Source organism: Hirundo rustica, chromosome 3, assembly GCF_015227805.2.
Source record: "Hirundo rustica isolate bHirRus1 chromosome 3, bHirRus1.pri.v3, whole genome shotgun sequence".
In the NCBI taxonomy this organism is placed as follows: Eukaryota; Metazoa; Chordata; class Aves; order Passeriformes; family Hirundinidae; genus Hirundo; species Hirundo rustica.
In genome coordinates, this window is record NC_053452.1 from 116,211,210 (window position 1) to 116,233,757 (window position 22,548).

Here is a 22,548-nt window from a genome sequence, read left to right on the forward strand (position 1 = left end):
CTTCTCTGAGAGAGTAAGAAAGGACAGAGTGAACATAAAAAACAACAGCATGAAGTCAGTAGATCAAGAGTGAAAAGTCTATTAGGAGAGAGGGTTTTAGAGTTAGTTGTTGTATTCTTACTTGAGCCGTGAAAATTAACTCTATATTTAGATCACTCCTTTAAATCAGGGGAAAGATATGCATTTGGGGAGATAATTGTTTTAATTTGTGTGTGGATTTGAGCCAAGGTGTTTATGATGGACTAAGTAATATTAATCCTATAAGGTGCTTGAACAGAGATAAAGATGAGAAGCCCCTTGCACCATTGAAGAAGTGAGAAGATATCTCTGTACCTTGAGGTGAAGAATCCTTTGCTTTGGAGTTATTCATCTTTAAAAGGTGACACCCCAGGATGCAAATGTCTAAGAGCCATGACCCATAAGCAGCTTGGGAAACTGCTCCTGGGAGGGTCACAAAGGCAGGTTTCTCTGGGCGGTTGTTTGTGTGACAGTTTAAAACCCACAAGAGAACTGTTCTAAGTTGTCAGTGAGATCCATGACTCTAAAAGATTCTCTTCCCCTAATGAATTGATGAAAGACTATTGTCAGATAGTGAAACTGACTGAAAATTACAAGTTTTGTCTCTTTATGTTTTTTTGTAAGAAAGTGAGCAGTTTGTAAGGGGAGGGAAGAGTGGTTTGGAAGCTTCATTCTGTTTTAGGGTTTTTTTTCCCAAGTTTCTTTTTTTCTATTCTTTTAGTGTATGTTAATAAAACTCTTTGTTAATTTTAAGGTTGAGCCTGCTTTGTTTTCCTCCTAGTCTCTCTCCCACAGAAAGAGTAAGTACCAAGACCAAAATTTAGTGAATGTGAAACCACTACAGAAGCCCACTCAGAGAGGTGCCCTCTGTGACCTGCTGCTCATTAGCACAGAGGGTCTCATCAGCCAAGTGCCCATTTGGTGGCCATCTGGGCCACAGCCACCCCGGAGACACTGAGCTTAAAACCTCTGGTGTCAGGAGGAAAACTGCCAGAAACCCTTCAACCCTGGTTGTGGTAGAAGCAGAGTTCAGGCTGCTCAGGGGAAAGTTACAGAGGGCCCATGGGAAACAGGTCTGAAATGTGCTGGGGTCCATCAGTGCTGGTCACTTTTGACTGAAAAATTTAGTGAACGTGAAACCACTACAAATTCCCCCTTGCTCCCTTCCAATCTCGGGTTTCACTATGGCCCCTCCCTCTGCCCCAAAACTTGGGATTCCCTCCACATTCCGCGTCTTGCTACAGCCCTTCCAAAGATCCCACCCCAGACCCCAGGCCCTGCTGCCACCTCCCCTCCTCCATGCACCCCAACCTTCCCACACCCCTCCAAAGCCTGGCCACCCCTCAGTACCTCCCCTCACGTCCTTGTACTTGCTGAAGCCAGCGAGCTGCTCAGGGCTCACGTACTCCATGGTGGTGCTCCTGATGTTCCCGTTGCCACCAGTGCTCCCGGCGCCACTCCCACTATTCCCGCTGTTCCTGGTGCCTTTCTCAGTGTTCCTGGTGCCACTCCTGCTGCCATCACATCGTCCCACCCTGCGTGGCCGTGATGTCGCGTGTCCCACCCCACCAGGATGGCAATGCCTGGCAGCTGGGATGGCCCCACACATGAGGGGAGCAAGAAAAGCAGGAAAAAAGATCACAAGAAACTGCCCTGGGTCAGTGTGGAGCGATTCGCCATGTCCTGGCACTCCAGCCTTGCTAAGAAGTCTCTCTCCATCTCTCTTGGATCTCCTTTAGGTACCAGAAAGGGCTCAAAGGTATCCCTGTACCATTCTCATCTCCCTAAGCCCTCAGAGATTCCATGTGGGAAGAGAACCTAAAGCCCATCCAGTTCCACCACCTGCCATGGGCAGTGACAGGTGACCCTTTCACTATCCCAGGGTGCTCCAAGTCCCATCTAAACATGCCTTGGACACTTCCAGGGATGGAGCAGCAACAGCTTCTCTGGGGAGGGAGGGAGAAGGGTAGGAAGAAGGGAGCAAAAGGAGGAAGGGAAGCTAAGAGCAATATTGCTCTTCTCAGAGCTCCCCACCTGCCCTTCCATCCCCATCCCAGCTCCACCCAGCCAGGCACCCCAGCCCTGTCCTTCTCCATCACCAGCCCTGTCTTTCCCAGCGTGTGCAGCAGACAGACCCCACTGGACAGTTCCTGCTCCGCTTTACAGTCACACCCCAGCACCAGCAGCTCTCCTCGGGACCCTGCAGGGTGTCAGACACTGGAAAAGCTTGATCAAATTCCTTGAATTTCTATCTTTTGCCACCAAAGTTCTCTGTAATTTTGACCTCTTGAGACTATCTAGTCCGTATTTCTCCTGTGTGCCAAACCAGAGTAAAGGAACCTCAGTTTATTCCCGTCCATGTAAATGTTCTGGATGTTACACAGGGTCAGCGCACCCTTAGTCCCAACTGGTGCAGCCTGGGAGAGCTGCTGCATCTCGGTGTCACTGGAAGGCACGGCTTCTAAGAACTGCTGAGGTTGGAAAAGAGCTTTAAGCAGTTTGTGCTCCTCCCTAGAGCAAGGCCTACAAGGAAGGAGGTGCCAGACGATCCCACTGAGGGAGACTTTGGCCAAAGGATCCTGGCAGAGACAGGGAAAGGTGCAGAGAAGTGTCTGGTTGTAGTGCAGAGGAAGCTGGGACAGCTGGCACAGGTGAGGGCAGCAGGTGAGGGACGCTGCAGCCTCCTGATACCCCAGCCCAGGCCTGAGGCCACCCCCCCTTGCTGCATTGGGTCCTCTGCACTGCACCCAGTTGTGGCACTGGGTCCCCCCACTCACTCCAGCAGCTGCACTGGGACATTCCCCATGCAGCCCAGGAGGTGACACCATGGCCAGGGTCACCTTCACTGCCAGTCTGCCTCCAGGAGCCGGCCCAAATCCCCTCCCAACCCTTGTGTCCCCAGTCCCTGGCACTCAGCCCTTGCAGCACACGCTCACACAGCCCAGCTCTGGCTCCTGTCACTGGCTCTGGGTCTGCTTGGCCAGGGCTGGGCTTGGCAGAGTTTGGGCCCGTTCCCCTTTTGTCCTGCAGGGTCCCAGGTGAGCACCTCCACACCACAGATCCTCGATGGGATCAACCTTCTCAGCCCTCCATGTGTGTGACAGGCCAGGCTTGGTTCCCAGCGCTGCCTCCCTTGGCACCTGCCACTGACACTGGTTTCCCTGGATGTTGTGGTTTGGGGCTTCCTGCCCTCTCTGCTCTCCCTGCTGACAGTGAAGCTGCTCCTGGAGCAGAGACCCTGAATGGAGCAGAGCTTCTGCTGCCACACCCCCTGCCCCAGTGCCACCCCCTGTCCCCTGCCCACCTGCAGCACACAGAGCTCGAGTCACCCCCAGCTGTGGCTCCCCTGAACACAAAGGAGACACAGAGCAGTGCAGTCCAAATCAACTCCTTTATTAGCAGAGCCTGCAGGGGATGAGGCTGAAGCAGCCCTTCAGCCAGCTCGCCAGGAGGGCTTGGCCTTTGCATTGCCAGCAGGGTTGCAGCACCTGCACAGCAAAAGCCCCCACAGCTCCCTGCGGCAGAGACACCTGGTGTCACCTTCTCCAGAGCACGGCTCTGGTGCCACCAGCCTGCCTGGACAGCACCAGCACTGGCTCCAGGGCTGCTGCAGAAGGTGCTGGCAGACAGGAATCTCCACATGGGGCATTTCAAAGGCTTTTGCTCAGCAGAAAGGCCAAGGACAGGAGCAGCTTCTGCTGAGGCTGAGTGCTGGAGGGAAGAGCAGCAGCCCCAGGCACCTGAGCAGGAGCAGCTGCCCTGGACAGAGTTACAGCACCTCTGAGACAGGGAGTGAAAACACTGCCTGAGCCCCGGGGCAGTCGTGTCACTGCTTTCCAGAGCCCGGAGGCACAACAGCTCCTGCTGGGAGAACAGCCTCAGTTGATCCAGGAGGCTGCAATGAGAGAGGGAAGGATGATGCCCAAAAGCCAAGCAGCTCAGCTTGCAGCCAGCATGGAGCTGGCCTCAGGTCCTGCAGCCCTTTCTCCAAGCAGGACACCTCCTTGATGCAGGAAAACTGCCTTTGGAGCACTGTCCCTTCTTGTCTCACAGCAGCTGATCCAAGTGGGCCTTGGAGTGCTGCATTTGCCCTTGCACTGGCCTTTGGGCTCAGGCTTGGCCATGAGGCCGATCGCCCCAAGGAGGGGGTTTGGTTTGGCTCTAGGAGAAAGCAGAGGGAAATGTTTATGGCAAGAAGGCAAAGGGATTCTGGACTTCTCATGATGCAAAGGAGTTGATGAGTGACAGCCACAGTAACGTGCCTTATTTCACCAAATTTGGAAGCAATTGGATACTATTGCCATCACTGGGTTTGAGAGCATCATCAATGTGACTGCATTTTCTGGAGAGCCTGGTACAAAGTTCTCCTGAACTGCAAAGCTGTTGTGGTTCTTCCTTCCCATGCATGTGGCCTAACGTCTGTCCAGCTCAGACAGTGCTTCCTGCTTGGTAATTCTCTGCCAGGCCTCCGGGATTTCTCCTTTACCCTGAAATTTCCCATTGTACAAAGCTTCCAGCTGTGTCCTGAAATGAGACACAAACCATTTCCAGTATGCCTGCATGGATGAATCAGGGAGAATGTTCCAAGTGGAAAAACGGGGTCCTGCATCACGGTATTTCTTGTATGGGATCAAATCACTGTCACCAACTTTGAATAAGCCATCACTTGCAACAAGGCTGGAACAAATATCAATGACCAGGTGGTCCGTCTCACTCCACTTGGCTCCCACAAACGCTCGTGGGCGATGGAAGACCAGATGATGGTCTCCATCATGTCCCTGCATGGTGTTTGTGCAGAGAGCCCCACAAAAGGGACACTGTTCCCAGCACCCCGAAAAGTGCTCTGCTAAGATGGTGTGAGGCTGTCTTGAGAACGAGCTCATATCAGCATCAGCAAATTCATTCTTGAGCCTGTCCCTCAGGTCACCCAGAGCTTCTGCCATGGCACTGCTTAGGAACTCAATGTCTGTGACCTCCTGGTGCTCGATGCCCTTCAGGTCACTTCTGGGCAAGCTGATCACCTCTGTCAGTTCCCTGCAAAATTCATCCAGCCAAAGAGAGACTTTGTCTTCTCTGTCTTTTCTGTCTTTGACAATTTGGGTTGATGAAGAAACAGCTGACAGGATGTTTCCATAGAGAAGACTAAGGGAGGAATCTAAAAACTTTTCCAGCCTCCTGCTCTCATCTAAACAGTGACTCTTCACTCGTGTCTCAATGTAACTCTGACAAAAGTCTTTTGGAAACATAAGATACTGCTTGAAATACTCAAAATTTTCTTGTTCTGCCAGGTGTCTCAAGATGCAAACTTCCAGATTGGCTCTGTTGCCCCTGAAATCTGGGAATCTGCCCTGCATGACCTCAGCAATGTCTTTAGCTGTCCTCTCATAGACAGAGAGGCGAAGAGCTGGTTCAATCTTCTCACAAAGGAAACCAGCAAAAGTTGTGATCGAAGTGGCTCCTTGGCAGGAAATCTGGAAACATTGGAAGAAGTCTTCTCTCTTGCTCTTCAGGTACATGACTGGGTCATTTGCGTTTTGGAATGTTTCGTGCATGACTTTAAACCTTTCTGCTGCCATTTTGCACAGATACAGAGACAAATCTATGCTATACTCTTTGTTAAAAGTACATTTTTCATCACTGGGGACGGAGTTCACACCTTTCTGGACTTCATTGAGTATTTCATGGATAAAATTTTGACTGTAATCACGTTTCTCCTGTTCCTTCTTATCAATATTTGCTATCACACGTGCTATGATCTTGTCTGTGATGTGCTGCAAGTTGATCACATCAGCATCACATATCTTCCTAGTGGCGACACCAAAACGCTTTTTTTTCATTACATGTTTCTCTAAGTCAAAAGAAAATCGTCTGCCTTTGGGAAATGACCTGATCCGTTCATGGAAACCCGGCTCCTTAAAGTGCCCTAGAAGGACATCGTCAATTTCCGCATCAATATCCACCCGTTCTGGAGGACGAGCAGCACGGGAGACTTCAGCAATCCAATTGTTCCAGACAACAACAAAGTTGTCTTTCAGTTCTCTCTCACTGAGGCTCTTCCCTTTCAGAGTCACAGCCAGCTCCCTACTCCTTCTCAGGAGCTCATCTACATATTCCAACTTCCTGGCATCCAGTTTCCTCTGCTCCTTCTGTAACTCAATGAGATTCTCACATTTCTTTTTCGTTTCACGAAGAAGAGCCTCTTTTAGATCGTTCAGCTTCAGCTCTGTGCTTGATTTCCACTGCACCAGTATCTCATGATCTTTGTCTTCACTGAAATACTTTTCCACTTTTTTCTCAATGGCATCACTTGTCTCTTGCATCAGCCCTTCAAGCTCTTCTCTGGTGACATTCTGCAAGTCCCCATTGCGAATTCTGTTGTCCAGTCTCATCTGTACGTCTAAGATGTGACTCCGCAGCTTCCAGGTCCACTGACTAAAGGCACTTTCCAGTCTCCTGTACACAGCAATCTCCAGGGAATTCTTGAAGCTGAAAACAAAGTTTTCATTCAGCAAAGCATTCCAGAGGTCACCAATACGAACTTTCAGGCTCGAGAGCCTCAAAATGCTGCGCTGTGACTGCTTCTGGGCAGCCTGGAGGATTTTACTCTTTAGTTGCTGGACGTTCTGGCTGTAGCTGGGGTTGGGTGGTGCCATTGGGGGGTTTCCTTCCCACAGGTGAGCAAAGTAGTGAATGTGGGTCTTCACATCAAAGCCAATGACATCACTGAAGGAGGAGATGTCACAGAATTCCTGCTGGGCTGCTACCATGGTCATTTCATCCAGCTTTTTCTGCAAACGCCTTTGTCCTTCCATGTTCTGCTCCTGGGCAGTTGCTTCTCCCACATTTTGGTGGACAAAGATGCAGCTTGGGGAAAGATTGACTTTCTTCATCCTCAGGAAAGCCTGCACAGCAATCTGCAGAACATCTTGCATTTCTGATGGATTTTCTCCAAAGACATTGATCACGGTCATGTTGCCAACACCAATGACAAAGGTGGCCAGCTCGTTGTCATGGTTCAGGGACTGTTTATTGGCCATCTCGATGGCACGAAGTCCTTCTGTGTCAACCACCAGCACAAAATCAAAGCCCAAGTCTTGCTGCAGCTCCTCGCCCACTGGGATGAGCTGCATAAAGGCTCCGCGGGTGCATCTCCCCGCGCTGACGTTGAACTGCAGCCCAAACATGGCATTCAGCAGGGTGGATTTGCCGGTGCTCTGGATGCCCAGCACGGAGAGCACAAACACTCGTTTGTCCCCCAGCCTCTCAATTAAGCTGTCAAAAATTGCTCCCACCCATTGCAAGGGCAGGTAAGAAGCATCCCCATCCATGAGCTCCATGGGATACCCTGAAACCATCAGCTCTGCTGCAATTTCTGGCAATTTGACAAAACTCTCATTCTTGGAGTTCATTAGTTCCAGGGCTTCATAAATCTGCCCTACCTCTCTCAGAAGGTGCTCCAGGCCAATGGATGAATCGTTGAGTTCCTCAGAGACAGAATCCAGCTGACTCTGCAACTCAGCATTCTCCATTGTTTTTTCCTGATTTTTCTTTCCTGTCCGGATTTCAGACCATAACTCGTGATAGTCTCTCCTTAGTTCTTCAAGGCGACCGCAGGACAGCTCATCCATAAAAACCTTCATCCACTGCAGGAAATATTTCTTGGTATCTGCTGGCTGGGCCTGGAGAAAGCCAAGGAATGATTTCATCAGTGGGTTGAGAGGAAAAGCTTGCTCAAGTTGCTTCCTTCTTAGTTCTGCCTTCTCATTTTCAATTTGGCTGCGATGTTGCTCAATGCTCGTGTTCCCCTTCTCCTGCAAGCGAGTGAGTTCCTTGTCCTTTTTGCACCATTGGTCCCACAGTTTTCCTTGAAGCGGCAGCAGCTGGGATTTGATCTCAGACAGCTTCTCTTTCTTCAGAAGGTCCACCAGCTCCTTTGCCTTTGCTTTGGCTGTCACACATGCGGGTTGATGTGCATCCACTATGAATCCGTGCTGGCGAGCTTTGTCCACGCAGGCATCCAGGCTGAAACATGGATTAGATACTTCTAGGAGATTCCCAATTGCCTTAGTCAACTGGTCCATCAGTTCTGCTTCGTTTCTGTTCTTGATCCCTATTTTTATGTTTTTACTCAGTCTGCCAGCGGCAACGTTCCCTTTTTCCGCAAGAAGACAAATCAAAGGCTTTTGTGACTGCCACAGGTCCTGCAGAAGCTTTTCCCCTCTCTTTTCCATGTGCTCTGAATCAGATACAAGAGCCACGTTGACAGCAGATATCTCCTGCAGGAACTGCAGCTGTGCTCCATGATCCCTGGCATCTCCATGCAGGTTGCAGAAAGCCACACAGCACTCAAAGGTGTCATCGGGGCTTCCACGGGGGCAGTACCAGGCGATCTCCACCACCCCTTCCATCAGCAAACGCTCTCTGGTGCTGCCTCTGCAGTTGCGGTGGAAGAAAGTGTCGTGTTTGCGTTTGCTCAGCAGAGCATTCAGGAGCTGAGACTTGGAAGAGGAGGCCGATCTGCCAATGCGGATGAAGGACACGATGGGTGTCTGTGCCTGAAAGATGAGTTTGTTATTGTAACTCTTTGTTCCAGCCTCCTTTCCTGACTTCTCCGCCTCTTGCCAGCTCCTTTGGATTTGGCTGAGGGCGTAGAGCGGGAACTCGATGCGTGAAGTGCACGGGTTGGGCACCAGCAGAGGCAGCGCCAGTTGGCAGAAGGCCAGCTTGGTTGCAAGGGTCTGCCTGAGGAAGTCATCAGCACAATGGAAAATGGCCATCTGCAGGTCCATGGGGTGCACATGGCCATCCCTGACTGCACCTTCAGGGGCTGCTTCCTTCAAATCCTCAAGAAAGTTTTCAAAGGACTCTGATGATTCATCCTCTTGCTCTGTAGTTTCTGGCACAGGGGCAAGCCTTGGGTTGCTCTCATCCCAACAAGTCAGGTACCTCACCTGGTAATCCACAGTTAACAGCTTTTGCAAGAAGTAACATGGCAGTTCTGTGTCCTTGCTGGGCTGGCTGTCCTGCAGAGATATCTTGCAGATGGTGTGGAAATTTCCCATCCCCATTTTTCTTGGATAGTGACTTTCGAGTCCAAGGCGCTTGAGCAACTGCAGGAACTCCTGGTTTGCAATGGCTTCATCAGATTTGGATTCTCTGCTGTCTGACTTGGACTTAGATTGATTCCAGGGCTCAGGTCTTGGAAAAGTGTCTTCCAGGTCTCTGAGTATGTTCTGCATCCTCTGTTCATCCAATTTCTCATCCAAGCACCCACTGATCAAGGAACGCAAGTCCCGTTCCAGCCTCTCCCAGTCTGTGCCTCCACTGTGCTTTTGGAGGAGATTCTTTATCCGTGGGGACCACAAGCCTTTCATGTGATCTTCCATGAAAACTAATCGCTCCCTCTTCTGCTCAGGGGACAGCTCTTGACTTTCAGGGGTCACAGTCAGACCCAACAGCAGAAGGGACGCCTCAGCTCTGTCGGCATCTTGCTCCTTCAGGTTCACATACTCCTCATGTGCCGCTTCCATTTCCTTGGCCATGTACTGAATTTCTGGGTGTCCAAGGAGGTGCTGGAAAGTGCTGTTTTCCACCTGGTACCCTGTGCTGCTCGCAATCAAGAGCACCAACAGTTCCATGTCCTTCTGAGCCCGTTCCTGGAGAGACTGGAGTAAAGAATAAATGGCGAGGCTGCTGGTCCGGGTGGCTTTTTTCTTTGCTTCATGAATGGCAGAAGCAGAGCTTGCTGGTGTGTCAGTGACAGTATGGATGTGCTCCTTCATTTGCTGCAGTGTTTTGATGAGGTCTCCAAGCTCAGAGACTTTGGGAGATCTGGGAAGTGGGTGTTTAGTCTGGCGAATCCATTCCATAATGTAGGAAGCCTCAGGGAAGTCCTTGACAGAGTAGATGTGAGGATCCAGGAGGCTTCTCAACATTACCTTGATGGAGCTGGTGTTTTCTGGAGGTGACTCCTGGCAGCTGCGCACGGTGTTCACCAGGAAATCCTGCAGGGCTTTGTCTGACAGGCACACGTTGATCCACACACTGGGGTTCCTGGTTCTTGCATTCAGATCATCTTTTAGCTTCATCATCTTGCGCAGCTTTCCTTCATCCACCGTCACCTCCCAGGTCTTCACAGTCCCCATGAAATCTCTGGCCTCTTGCATTGCAATTTCTCTTTCCTTTCCAAAAGTGGTGCCTATGCTCTCTTTTGTCAGCTCTTTGTATGCATCCATGAGGGCTCTGCTCATCTGACCCACGGACTTAAAATCCCTGCTGTGATTGTACAGGATGACATCCCACACTGGGACTAGCTCAGAGCCACGGTCGATAACGCACCACGTTGTGTTATCAGACATGAGCCCCATTTTCCACTGAGGAAGAGAAGATGTGTCTGGTGGGCCCCCTGTGTTGACCACATAGAGATGAATTGCTGTCTGGGAACTGTCTCCAGCTTTACCCAGGACAGAAGCCTTTAAGCTGGATTTGAAAACATCTGGGGCACCCGCAGCACTGGCCCTGAAGCCACCCAAGCTGGCCCTGACAAAGCTGTTCAGTGCTTCAGATGTTTGTCGCTTCATCTCTTCCCTCTTCTCGGCTTGGAATCCTTCTGTGGATGCCTTCCACCAGAATATCCCCCCAAAGTGGAGGCGACCCTGGTTTACGTGGGACCCAAACCTGCTGAAGAACCTCTCACACCTCTCCAGCAGGGCGTCCTCGTCCTCTTGAGTGAAGCACAAAAGCTGCTCCATGTCTTGCAACTCCTGCAGAGCTGCATCCGACAGGCGAAGCTGATATCTTTGGAAGTAGCAGGAGGCCAGGGGGATGTACTGGTACACGGTGCTGCAAAAGTAACTCTGCTCAGAGTGGGACTGGTGGGTGTCCTGTGGCTGTGAGGAGCTGATCTTATCTCTGCCTCCTCTCAGAATGACCCTCCAGAAGTCAGCTTTGCCAGAAACGCTCATGCTGGAGCCCAGCTGCTCCATGGCCTTGGTGAAAGTGGATTCTGCTGCTGCGGAGGAGAACTCCTTCCTCTCAAGCAGCGATCCTTGCTCCGGACCAGTGAGCTGGAATTCCTCAGGAACCCTGAGGAGCTGCTCTCGCGTTGCCAGCACATCTTCAGGTCTGCTGGTTCTGTAGATGCCCTGCAGGGCCAGTCCCCCCGACGCCCGCCTCAGCACCTCTGTGTCAGGGATGTTCTCCATCCTGACTGCTGACAAATCCTGCTGCTCCAGCTGCTTCTGCATGCTCTGCAGCATATCTGCCAAGGGTTTCTTTGGTGGTGGCCAGAACTCCTTGGGAATCTCCATGGCTTTCCACAGAGTCTCTGCTTTCTCCCTCACAGCATCCTGGCTTTGGTTACTGCTGTTGAGCATTTCAGTCAGATCATTCAGGGCTCGTTTGGCCACTTCTTGTCTTTGCTTTGTCTTCTCCAAGTGCTCCTTCTGCACCCCTTTAGCGGTTGTTTTCTCATCTGGTATTTTCAGGAATTTCTGGAGTGCCTTTTCCTCCCAAGGGTGCCGTACTTCACACTTCAGCTTGAGATAGTCTTTATGTTCCACATGTTGCAGGGCTTCTCTGCACTTGATTCCCAGGATCTGCATCACCTTGGGCAGCCAGTATCCAGTATCGAGTCCTTCCTTCTCTAATTCCTCTGCCAGGAGCTTTGTCTTTGAATCCCCCTCTTGTGTGTCCTTCTGCGAAGCCATGTCTGTGGAGGAAGAAAAGAGACTTTCCCTAAGGTGCTGTCAGAGGCTCCATTCTCTTGGCAGAGGCCCTGCAGCAGCTGCAGCCCTGGGGATTGCTCCCACCCGGCTGCTGGAGCCCAGCCTGGGATGGCACAAGAGCCAGGGTCTCCTTCCCAGCACACTGGATGTGCCTGTTGCTTTCCTGTTTGCAGGATCAACCCTGAAATTGAGTGTGAATCCCAGAGAGAGCAGACACACACAGAGACGCAGAGACAGAGACACACACAGACACACAGACACACACACAGGTTATAAGTATATATTATATTATTGGTTTTTTGCAAATATTAAAATATTATATGTATAATGTTGCAAAACTTTGCTGTATTAATCTAGTTTCTTTTATTTCTGCTATTAATGAAACGTAAAAATAGTAGTGTGATGAATATATATATAATTCTTAGGCTATAGTATGGTATTAAAATAAAGATTGCTTTTGTTAATAAAACCCTGAGAATGGAAAAGATAATCAGAAAAGCCCCCTGCATTCCTGGATTATCTTATCCAGAGGAAGATGGTGGTGACCAGCGCTTTTGAGGAGGAATTTATTGAACCTCTGTTATCTGGAGTGTGAGACTGGATGGAGCCACAAGAAGATTGATATGCAAGTTGAAATGGTTGAGGGGGAAGTTGAGCCCAAGCAGAGGAACATTTAAGCTCAAGAGGAATGCTTGAAGCATGCATGGTGATTTATGAACACACAACAAGCTGGTGCTTTTAAGGAACAAGCCTTTGTTAGTAAGGCGTGCTCCTGGCTGAATGCCAAGACACCTGGTCATAATTGTTTATTGAGTTAACTATTTGCTTTATTCTGTCTCCTAATTGTCTTTTCATTAAACTTATAAATTTTGCCAAAGAAAGCAGCCCTCGTTTTTCACACACAGACACACAGAGCCATACAGACACATGGACACACACAGACACGCACACCACACACACTCACACAGACATACACACAGACTCAGCCACATAACCTGCAATGGACAAGGTGCTGCCTTCACCTCCACCCACATCATCTCACCAGAACTCCTCAATTCACAATTGCAGGCAGCCAGGGGCATTCCTGGCTCCCTGGAGCACTGGCACAGCCCCTGTGCCCATCCAACAGCCCTGCCTGCATCCTGCACCCTCTGCCCAGCCCCACACCTGCCCTGCTCACTGCCTGGCCCAGCCTGCTGCTCCCAGCACACGGAGGCAGTGCTCACACACTCCCCCCATGGGCACCCCACACTCCCCAGACACACTCCCCCCATGCCCAGCACGGCCACACGGGCTCTGAGCTGTGCTCCTGCTCCAGCTGCCAGCACAGCCCCTCCCTCGCCCCACTCACGCCTCTTGCCAGGAGCTGCTTCCTGGCACACTCAGGGGGCCCAGCCCAGTGCAGGGGCAAAATCCACCTTGTTCCTGGCCACAGCTGGGCCTGGGCATCCTGGTGGCCCAACAGGAGTGACTGGAGACTTTGGGAGCCCACTCAGAGAGGTGCCCTCTGTGACCTGCTGCTCATTAGCACAGATGGTCTCATCAACCAAGTGGTGGCCATCTTGGCCCCAGCCACCATGGAGCCACTGAGCTTAAAACCTCTGGTGTCAGGAGGAAAAGTGCCAGCAAACCTTCAGTCCTGGCCTTGAGGGGAGCAGACTTCAGGCAGCTCAGGGGTGACTTACAGAGGGCCCTTGGGAAACAGCTCTGGAAGGTGCTGGGGTCCTGTCTTTGGGATGGTTCTTATCCCAGAGCCAGTTTGTGTTTGGTTTTGTTTTGTGTTAGGAGTTGTCACTGTTCCCTGCTGCAACTCAGGAATATCATGATGGGTGAAGGGTGGCTGTTGTAATGCATTAATTGGGTTTATATTGTGTTTCATCAGATTTGTAATCACATGGGTTGTCCTTGCTGTAACCTGTTGGGGAGTATGAAGACAGAAAGCCCTATAAATATGATTGCTTAGATTCTGAGAATGTGAAACCTGTAAGTGAGATAGAATTGAAAGCAAGTTTTGACGTTTGAGAGCTACTGGATGTCTGGGAAAACAGTTATGTGGCCAGCTGAAGGTCACCTGCAGCCAGACCCAGAGGTCAAATGGAATGCTCTGTCTCACCCCCAATGTATGGTTCATCTGACACCTGTAACCCTCCCCTGAAGTATCAGGTATCTGTAACCCCATTGGCCCAAGTCCTGTCCCAGCCCACCCTGAAGCCCCCTGATAAGGGTTCCCAAGGGGGCTGGACTCTCTCTTTGCTCTTTCCCCTCTCTCTCTTTGCCTGGCACCCTTCCCTGAGGACTTTCCTCTCCCCCACTCCCTACCTCTCCCTTCCCCCACTCCCTAGGCCTTGCCACGAGCTGCAGCCTGGCAGCTCAGAGCAAGGCCTCATATCCTTTACAATAAACCTCATCTTCTAAAACCCAACTTCAGAGATCTCTCTTCTGCATTCATCCACACCGTCCGGGAGTCTACAGCAGTGAAGCAGTTTCTACAGTAACCCAACCCTGTTCCCCTCCCACTTTATCCCTGATTGGGTGGTGGCTTGTCCCTGCCTCTGGGCCCTGTCCCCTGGGGAAAACGCCCCGACACGGGCGGGGCCTTGCGTTCTCTGGCACCGGTGAGCCGCCAGAAAGATCTCCAGCCAGGCAGGACAGGATTCAAGAATAAAAGCTGTTATATCCCACCCGGAGACAGAGAGCAGACTCTTTCCTTCTGCCATCAGCAGTCATCTAATCTCATTAAAAAAAAAAGAAAAACCACAGGTGGCCCAGGATTCTGTGTGGGGTTGGGGGCCAGGGGCTGCTCTTCCTCCCAGCAGGGGGGATCAACACAGGGGCCATGCGGCACAAGTGGGTCTGACCTGAGATCCTGCTGCCCTATGGCTTTGTTATAAATAAGTTCTGTTCAAATAATCTATGTTCTAGTTACTTAATTGTTAAGTAATTCCATTAAGATTGTTAATGTTAGTTCTGTATAAAGAATTTGCCTTATTCCTGTTTTAATATTGATTAATCACCTTATTTACTTGTTAATTAAGAATTCACCTTATTATCTGAATCTCTGCTCCCATTCGCCGGATAGTGTCTGAATATGCAAATAAAAAGAACACTGGAATTCTGGGAACAACTCAAGAACAAGAGACTCTAAAAAGCAGAGAACCAAAGTAAAATCCAGGACTGAAGTCGCACTTTAGACTAGTGCAAAAGGTACGGGGGTCCGCCGAAGCAGCTTTATTTAGTTGCCGTGACCTGAGAAGGAGTCCCCCATCGCTGGATGACCCCTGATCAGTGACGCGAAACGGACTCCCCGGCAAGGGAAAAAGCCCGTGAGGGGGGGTGGGAGTCCCCAGCTTTGCTGTGAAGCGAAGCTGTGTGTACCTCCTCCTCCGCGTTGCCAAGAGAGCAAGCAAGCTCTCCCCCAAGGCCCAGCTTGATAATAAAGAAACATACAAAAGAGCAAGTCTCTCTCTCTGACTCTCTCTTTTTTTTTTCCAGAACAATTCTGGGGACTCGTCCGGGATCTGGCCACGCCTGAAGAGGGACCGAAGACGGGACGGCTGCTCGCTCTTCGGACCTCCGGGACAGCTGGCCAAGCGGGAGCAGCCTGGGACCGGCAACGACGAGGAGCGCCGGAGGGTGAGCATTCCGGCGGCGGGTAAAGAAGACGTGCAAGTGGGAGTGTGAGAGAGTCGGGGGCCGGCAGCTCGGACCCCTGGAAACGAGTGTGGACCCCTCGGTACTGCGGTTTCGGACCTCCGCGAGGGGGCCGGCCAGGAAAAGGGGGAAGCGAAAGAAACTGGTGAGTGAGGCGTCTCCTTAGGGGCAGAAAGACCCCCCCCGGGCGTGCAGGGCAAAACAGAGTGTGAGTGGCACGCATTAGGGGCAGGTCCCCCCATAAATGCTAGAGTAGCCTAGGAGAGTTTGGAATCCCTGGAGGGGCGGGAAAACCGTACCAGGGTAGACAGGGTGTCCCCAGACACTGCGGGTGCTGAGAGCTCATGAGAGTCCCTGCTTCCCAGGACTGAGCCAGACGCACCGGAGAGGGTGTGCTACCACGGTCTCAGGGAGGAGGCCGTAAACCCATAGCCCGAGGACACCGGGGTGGGGAGTCAGCTTGGAGGCAAGGCGGGCATCCTGCACACACACACTCATCCCTCTTGCCGAGGCTGCTTCGCTGGGGAGAAGTAGTCAAGCCAGTCCTGGTGGAAGGCAAAGGAGTCGGGCCCTGCTCGGGTTGATCCTTGGAAACAAGGAAGGGATACCCCCCCAGGTAACCCGTGCGGAGTCTTGACCTCTTACCTCCGTTTAAAAAAGTGAAGAGGGGAACGGTACTAGTGACAGGGCAGTCTAGTCCGGGGTTCGGACTGAAGGTGTCCGGCCCGGTGGGGGCTGAGGCGTGGGAAGGCCCTGAGGCCCGGAAGGGGATGCCAGTACTAGGGACCCTGTCGTGCGCCGCAAAGCGTGTCCAGAGTCTCAGGGGTGAGGCAAGGCGCGGGGGTACATAGGAGGTGAGGTCATTAGGACTCACCTCAAAGGGGTCAGAAGAGAATCTGAGCCCCTGGTGTGAGTAAAGTGTGAGCATCCAGGAAAGTGAAGAAGGTTAGAGAAAGTGAGTAGAAAGAGAGAGTTTGTTCCCTAAATGAAAGCAAAAGTGTAGGAAAAAGTAGAAAAGCATAGTTTAGAAGTTTTTGTTGAAGTGTTCAAGAATTAAGTCAGGAGATTTGAAGCAGAGTGAGAAAGGCCGAAGAATTTTTTTTGCTTAAAAACCTGTGTTGCCCATCAGTAGAGGGCACCTTTGAATTTTTTTTCCAGTTTAAAGAAAATGGGACAGTGTACTAGTAAGAAAAAGAAATCCGAAAAGGAAAATAACAAAGTGAAGAGTATTCCACCTGGTAGTCCCTTAGAACAACTTTTAGCTAAATGGGATTCTTTAGAAGCCACAAAAGGACTAGATCAGGTTAAAATGGTGTTTTATTGCACAGAAGTCTGGCCAAAATTAAAATTACCAGGAGAGTGGCCATGGTTTGGAACACATGATGAGTGGATGTGCTATCAGTTAAATCAGTACCTAAGAACTCAGGAAGATCCAGATGTAAATCAATTAGCCTATGCTGCTTGTTGGCAAAAGAGAGCCACAAGTAAAGAGAATATAAAAGTCTGCAAATTAAAAGAAAAAGGAAAGTGTGAAAGAAAGGAAGAGAAAGAGGAAAGGAAAGAAACTAATCAAAGATGGGACCCTCTAGACCATTTACCCCCTCCAATTTACCCAGAAGTGCCCCAAGTCCCTCAAAATCCTGTCCCAGTTCCCCTACTAACTTCCCCGAGTCAAACTCAAACTCCTTCAGAACCCTCTCTTCCTCTTCCCCCAGTGGTTCCATCATCACCCCTCCTTAACACCCCTTCTCCTCAATCCTTAGTACCTTCTCCCCCTACTCTCCCAACAGCCCCTTTGCCACCTCCTTCCAATAGTCAAAGTTCTTTAGCCCCAGTTATAACCCCTTCAGTTTCCCAAAACACAACCTCTTCCCTAGCCCCCCTTCCTCCCACAGTACAATCCTCTGCTTCTCCTCCTACAAATTTTACTACCTCCCCCTCACCTACAGCAATTCCTTTGCCACCCCCTAATTGGGAGTTAACCAAAACCCCTACAGACTCTCATGAGTCATTCCATTCTCCTGGAAATCCCCAGGCATTCCTAGCCCGGACAGCGTTATCTGTTGATAACGTAAGTGAAGGACCCTATTGTAACACCAGGTCAAAAGCCTTAAAGCCAGAAAGACTTTTTCCCCTCAGGGAAGTGCCTATGGGAGGAGTGATTGGAGGAGTAGGATTTGTAAATGCCCCATTAACAGCCTCTGAGGTAAGAGGATTTAAGAAAGAGTTAGGAAATTTAGTTGAAGATCCCATAGGTATTGCCACACAGGTAGACCAATTCCTTGGACCCAATGTTTATACCTGGGGAGAGTTAAATTCTATATTAAACATCTTGTTCTCCCCTGAGGAAATACGAATGATCAGAACAGCAAGTATCAGAATCTGGGAAAGGGAAAATAGGTTAGGGCCACCTGGGGATCATAAATTACCGATAGCTGACCCGGGGTGGGACCCAAATCGAGAAGAAGAAAGACAAAATATGAGAGACTATAGGTCCTTGATAGTAAGAGGCATAAGAGAATCTGTCCCCAGAGGGAATAATACTAAATTAGCTTTTGATGGGTCCCAAGAAAAAGATGAGACTCCTGCCACTTGGCTAAACCGATTAAAAAGAAATTTTCAATTATATTCAAGCATAGACCCTGATAGTCCTGAGGGACAAGTAATTCTAAAAGTGCAGTTTGTAACAAAGTCATGGCCAGATATATGGAGAAAATTAGAAAAAATTGAAGATTGGCAGGAGAAAAGTATTAATGAATTATTAAAAGAAGCTTTAAAAGTTTACCTGAGGAGAGAAGAAGAAAAAGCTAGAGCCAAGGCTCGCATTATGGTAGCTGTAGCAAGAGAAAGTACTGGAGTAGCAAAAAACCAGAGAAACTCCTCTTTGAAATCTAGTGAGGGAGGACCAAGACCCTGATTTAAAGGACCAAAGTCACCCATAGTACCACCATGGGTAAATTTAAAAAGAAGTAACTCAGGAGAGAATAGAACTTGTTATTACTGTGGTGAAATAGGGCATTTAAAAAGGGACTGTAAGAAATTATCCCTTGATGAAGCTATTGCAAGGGAGCAAGATGCCCTGGAAAGGGTGCTGAAAGGGGAGGATTAGGGGTGTCAGAGGCTCTATAAAATAGGGGACCCAATGGAACAACAAGATGAGCCTCTAGTAAACTTTGATGTGGGGCCCCAAAGTGAAGAATATGAATTCTTAGTAGACACAGGAGCTGATAGGTCAAGTTTAAGGAAATTACCAACAGGGGTAACAATCGGGACAAAAACTTGTGAAGTGTTAGGGGCTGAAGGGAGGCCCTTTCAAGCATTAATAATTGAAGGAGTAGAGATAAAAGGGAACTCAAAGTATTGTGTAGCTGATTTTCTTTATTTACCACATACAGAAACCAATTTACTAGGCAGAGACTTACAAGTGCAGCTCGGGGTAGGAGTTATCCCAAAAGATGGAAAAATGGTTGTGCATATCATGAAACTGACCCAAGGGGATATACAAGAGATAAATCCAGAAGTGTGGGCTACAGAGGGAAAGTATGGGTGTTTAGATATCCCTCCCATTAAGATAGAAATGCAAAAAGATACCCCCGCCATCAGAGTCAAACAATACCCAATGTCACCTGAAGGAAAGAAAGGGCTAGCTTCAGTAATTGAGCATCTTTTAAAAGAAAATATCCTAGAACCCTGTATGTCCCCTATAACACCCCTATATTAGCCATAAAGAAAGATGGGAGAAAGTTTAGATTAGTCCAAGATTTAAGAGAAATTAATAAAAGAACTATTGCTCGACACCCAGTAGTACCTAACCCCTATACCTTGCTGAGTAAAATTCCAAGAGAGCATACCTGGTTCACAGTGATAGACTTAAAGGATGCTTTTTGGGCATGTCCCCTAGCAGAAGAGTGTAGGGATTGGTTCGCCTTTGAATGGGAACATCCAGACAGGGGAAGAAAACAACAGCTAAGGTGGACCCGGTTACCGCAAGGATATACGGAATCGCCAAATATCTTCGGACAGGCCCTAGAGACATTATTAGAACAGTTTAGTCCCAAAGAAGGAGTCCAAATTTTGCAATACGTAGATGATTTATTAATATCAGGGGAGACAGAAAAAGAAGTTAAAAATGTAAGTATACAACTTCTAAACATTTTTGGAGAAAAGGGGTTAAAAGTATCTCAAAGTAAACTACAGTTTGTAGAAACTGAAGTCACTTATTTAGGACACATAATTGGAAAGGGGAGTAAAAGGTTAAGCCCTGCAAGAATTTCAGGAATAGTATCTATATCACCTCCAAAAACTAAGAGAGACGTAAGGAAACTTCTAGGCCTGTTCGGATACTGCAAGCACTGGATAGATAAGTACACTCAAGGGGTCAAATTTCTTTATGATAAATTAATAGACCAGGAACAAATGAATTGGACAGAGAGTGACGAGAAGCAGCTACAAGATCTAAAAGAGAAATTATCCTCAGCACCAGTTTTAAGCTTATCAGATCTTAAAAAGGAGTTTGATTTGTTTGTAAGCACCGAGAAAGGAATAGCATATGGAGTTTTAACCCAAGAATGGGGAGGATACCAAAAGCCTGTAGCATTTTTATCAAAACTATTAGATCCAGTTGCCAGGGGATGGCCAGCTTGCCTCCAAGCAGTCACAGCTGCAGCTATTTTGATAGAAGAAGCTCAAAAGTTAACATTACAGGGAAAGATAAAGATACATACTCCGCATGATTTGAAAACAATCTTAAGCCAGAGAGCTCAAAAGTGGCTCACAGATTCTAGAATCCTAAACCATGAAATTATACTAATAAATACAGATAACCTAGAACTAACAACATCAAAAAACTTAAATCCAGCCCAGTTTCTCTCTGGCGAGCCCACTGAAGAGGTAGAACACCATTGCCTAGAACTCATTGATATGCAGACAAAAGTGAGAGAAGATTTAGAAGACACACCCCTCCCATATGGGAGAGTATTGTTCACAGATGGGTCATCCCGAGTGGTGGAAGGGAAAAGAACATCCGGATACTCTGTGATTGAGGGAGAGAAAATGGAAGTCTTAGAAAAGGGAAAGCTACCAAGTAATTGGTCAGCGCAGTGCTGTGAAATATATGCACTAAAGAGAGGGCTGGACTTACTTAAAGATGACCGAGGGACCATTTACACAGACTCTAGATATGCCTTTGGTATTGTGCACACATTTGGGAAAATTTGGGAAGGACGGGGATACTTGAATTCAAAAGGGAAAGACTTAATACACACAGAATTAATAAAGTCAGTGTTAAAATCTTTACAAAAACCAGTAGAAATTACAGTAGTTCACATAAAAGGGCATCAAAAGGGAAATATGCCTGAGATAAGAGGAAACCAGTTAGCTGATAAAACAGCCAGAGAGGCAGCTTTAGAACCGGGAGAACCAGTAAAAATCCTGAAATTGGAGAAAATACCAAGAAAAGAAAAAGAAGAGATAGAGCAGGTGTTTAGTGAAAAAGAGCAGAAAGCAATAAAAGAATTAGGATTACACCAGGGGGAGCATGGAGTGTGGTTAACAGCTGACGGACGGAAATTCTTGAATAAAGCCCTAGCCCGAAAAATACTTACAGAAATACATAATCTAACCCACTGGGGAACCCAGGGGTTATGTGATCATTTCCTAAGGGAAAACCTATGTATTGGAGTACACGAATTAGCAAAAGCAGTTACTCAAGGATGTATAATATGTCAGAAAATAAATCAAAAAGTTATGAGGAAGACTGAGCCTGGAGGGAGGGAGTTAGCCTTAAGGCCCTTCCAGAACGTGCAAATTGATTTTACTGAGATGCCCCCTGTTCAAGGTTACAAACACTTGTTAGTGATCATAGATCACCTTACCCACAGGGTAGAGGCATTCCCTACAAAAAGAGAAACAGCAGAAGTAGTAACAAAAATAATATTGGAAGATATCCTCCCTCGGTATGGGCTGATAAATAATATTGATTCAGATAGAGGGCCCCATTTCACAGCACAAATTCTACAACAAGTAACACAAGCCTTAGGGATAAAATGGAGGTTACACACCCCATGGCATCCCCAAAGCTCAGGCAGAGTAGAAAGAATGAACAAGACCATTAAAAATGTACTGACTAAACTAATAGCAGAAACTCAACTAAATTGGCTTAAATGCTTACCCCTAGCATTATTACGAATCAGAACACAACCACGAGCAGATATAGGAGTGTCACCATATGAAATGTTATTCGGGCTTCCCTTTTTGTTATCTCCTTATAGTTCTAAAGACTACCTGGAAGGAGAGGAAGTCACTAGAAAATATCTAAAAACCATTGGACAAACCCTAGAAAATCTCAGAAAGAAAGGCTATCTTCCTCAAACTTCCCCTTTGGATGCAAACGTGCATATCAATCCTGGAGATTGGGTATTGATCAAAACGTGGACTAATACCCCACTGACCGCGAAGTTTGAAGGTCCCTACCAAGTACTGTTAACAACTCACACAGCAGTGCGCACTGAAGAAAAAGGATGGACCCACATCACCAGAGTTAAAGGGCCAGTACCTCCTCCTGGAGAGAACCCGAGTTCAGCACCCTCACCGGATGAAACCGAGTGGACAGTAACACCACACCCGAAAGACTTGAAATTAACCTTTAAAAAGAAATAAGAGATAACAGAGACTGTGAAAACCTTTTTTTTCCGTTGCTTCTCCCCAAATCAACGGACTCAAAAAAGGGGGGGGGGCACAATAAGAGTTAATTTATGTAAACCTAAATTAGTTTTTTTTTAATTAGCAATTTAGATAAGTTTAAGTAATAGATATATTAAAAAAAAAAAAGTATAAAGGTTTTTTGTATTAATTTTACATATAGTTTAAGTTTTATAAGTAAGAATTTAAGAAGTTTAAGGTTTTTTTATATGATAATTTTTAGATTGTAAGTTTTCTAAGTAGCAATTTAAATATGTTTAAGTAATAGATATATTAAAAAAGAGTTAAGGTTTTTTTGTATTAATTTTAAATATTGTTTAAGTTTTATAAATAGTGTTTTAAATAAGTTTAAGTTTTCTTATATGTTAATTTTAAAAGTTGTTAAGTTTTCTAAGTAGCAGTTTGAACAAATTCAAGTAATAGATAAATTAAAAGAGTATAAGTTTTTTTTGAA

The 22,548-nt window shown here is 48.0% G+C and overlaps 1 protein-coding gene across 7 annotated transcripts in view; it reads right to left on the reverse strand.

Annotated features, from left to right (window-relative positions):
- Window positions 1-3,390: 3,390 nt before the first annotated feature.
- LOC120751168 (interferon-induced very large GTPase 1-like) overlaps window positions 3,391-22,548 on the reverse strand; it is a 38,060-nt gene continuing 18,902 nt past the window's right edge. For 4 of the 7 annotated variants that reach the window (XM_040060627.2, XM_040060630.2, XM_040060626.1 and 1 more), the window contains one exon: window positions 3,391-11,728. In XM_040060627.2, coding sequence (XP_039916561.1) covers window positions 4,431-11,726 — 7,296 coding nt within the window. In that variant the 5' untranslated portion in view covers window positions 11,727-11,728 and the 3' untranslated portion in view covers window positions 3,391-4,430. Of the gene's footprint in view, window positions 11,926-21,948; window positions 22,037-22,548 lie in introns of all 7 variants that reach the window. The other 3 variants (XM_058419786.1, XM_058419785.1, XM_040060629.2) reach the window with 2 other exon arrangements.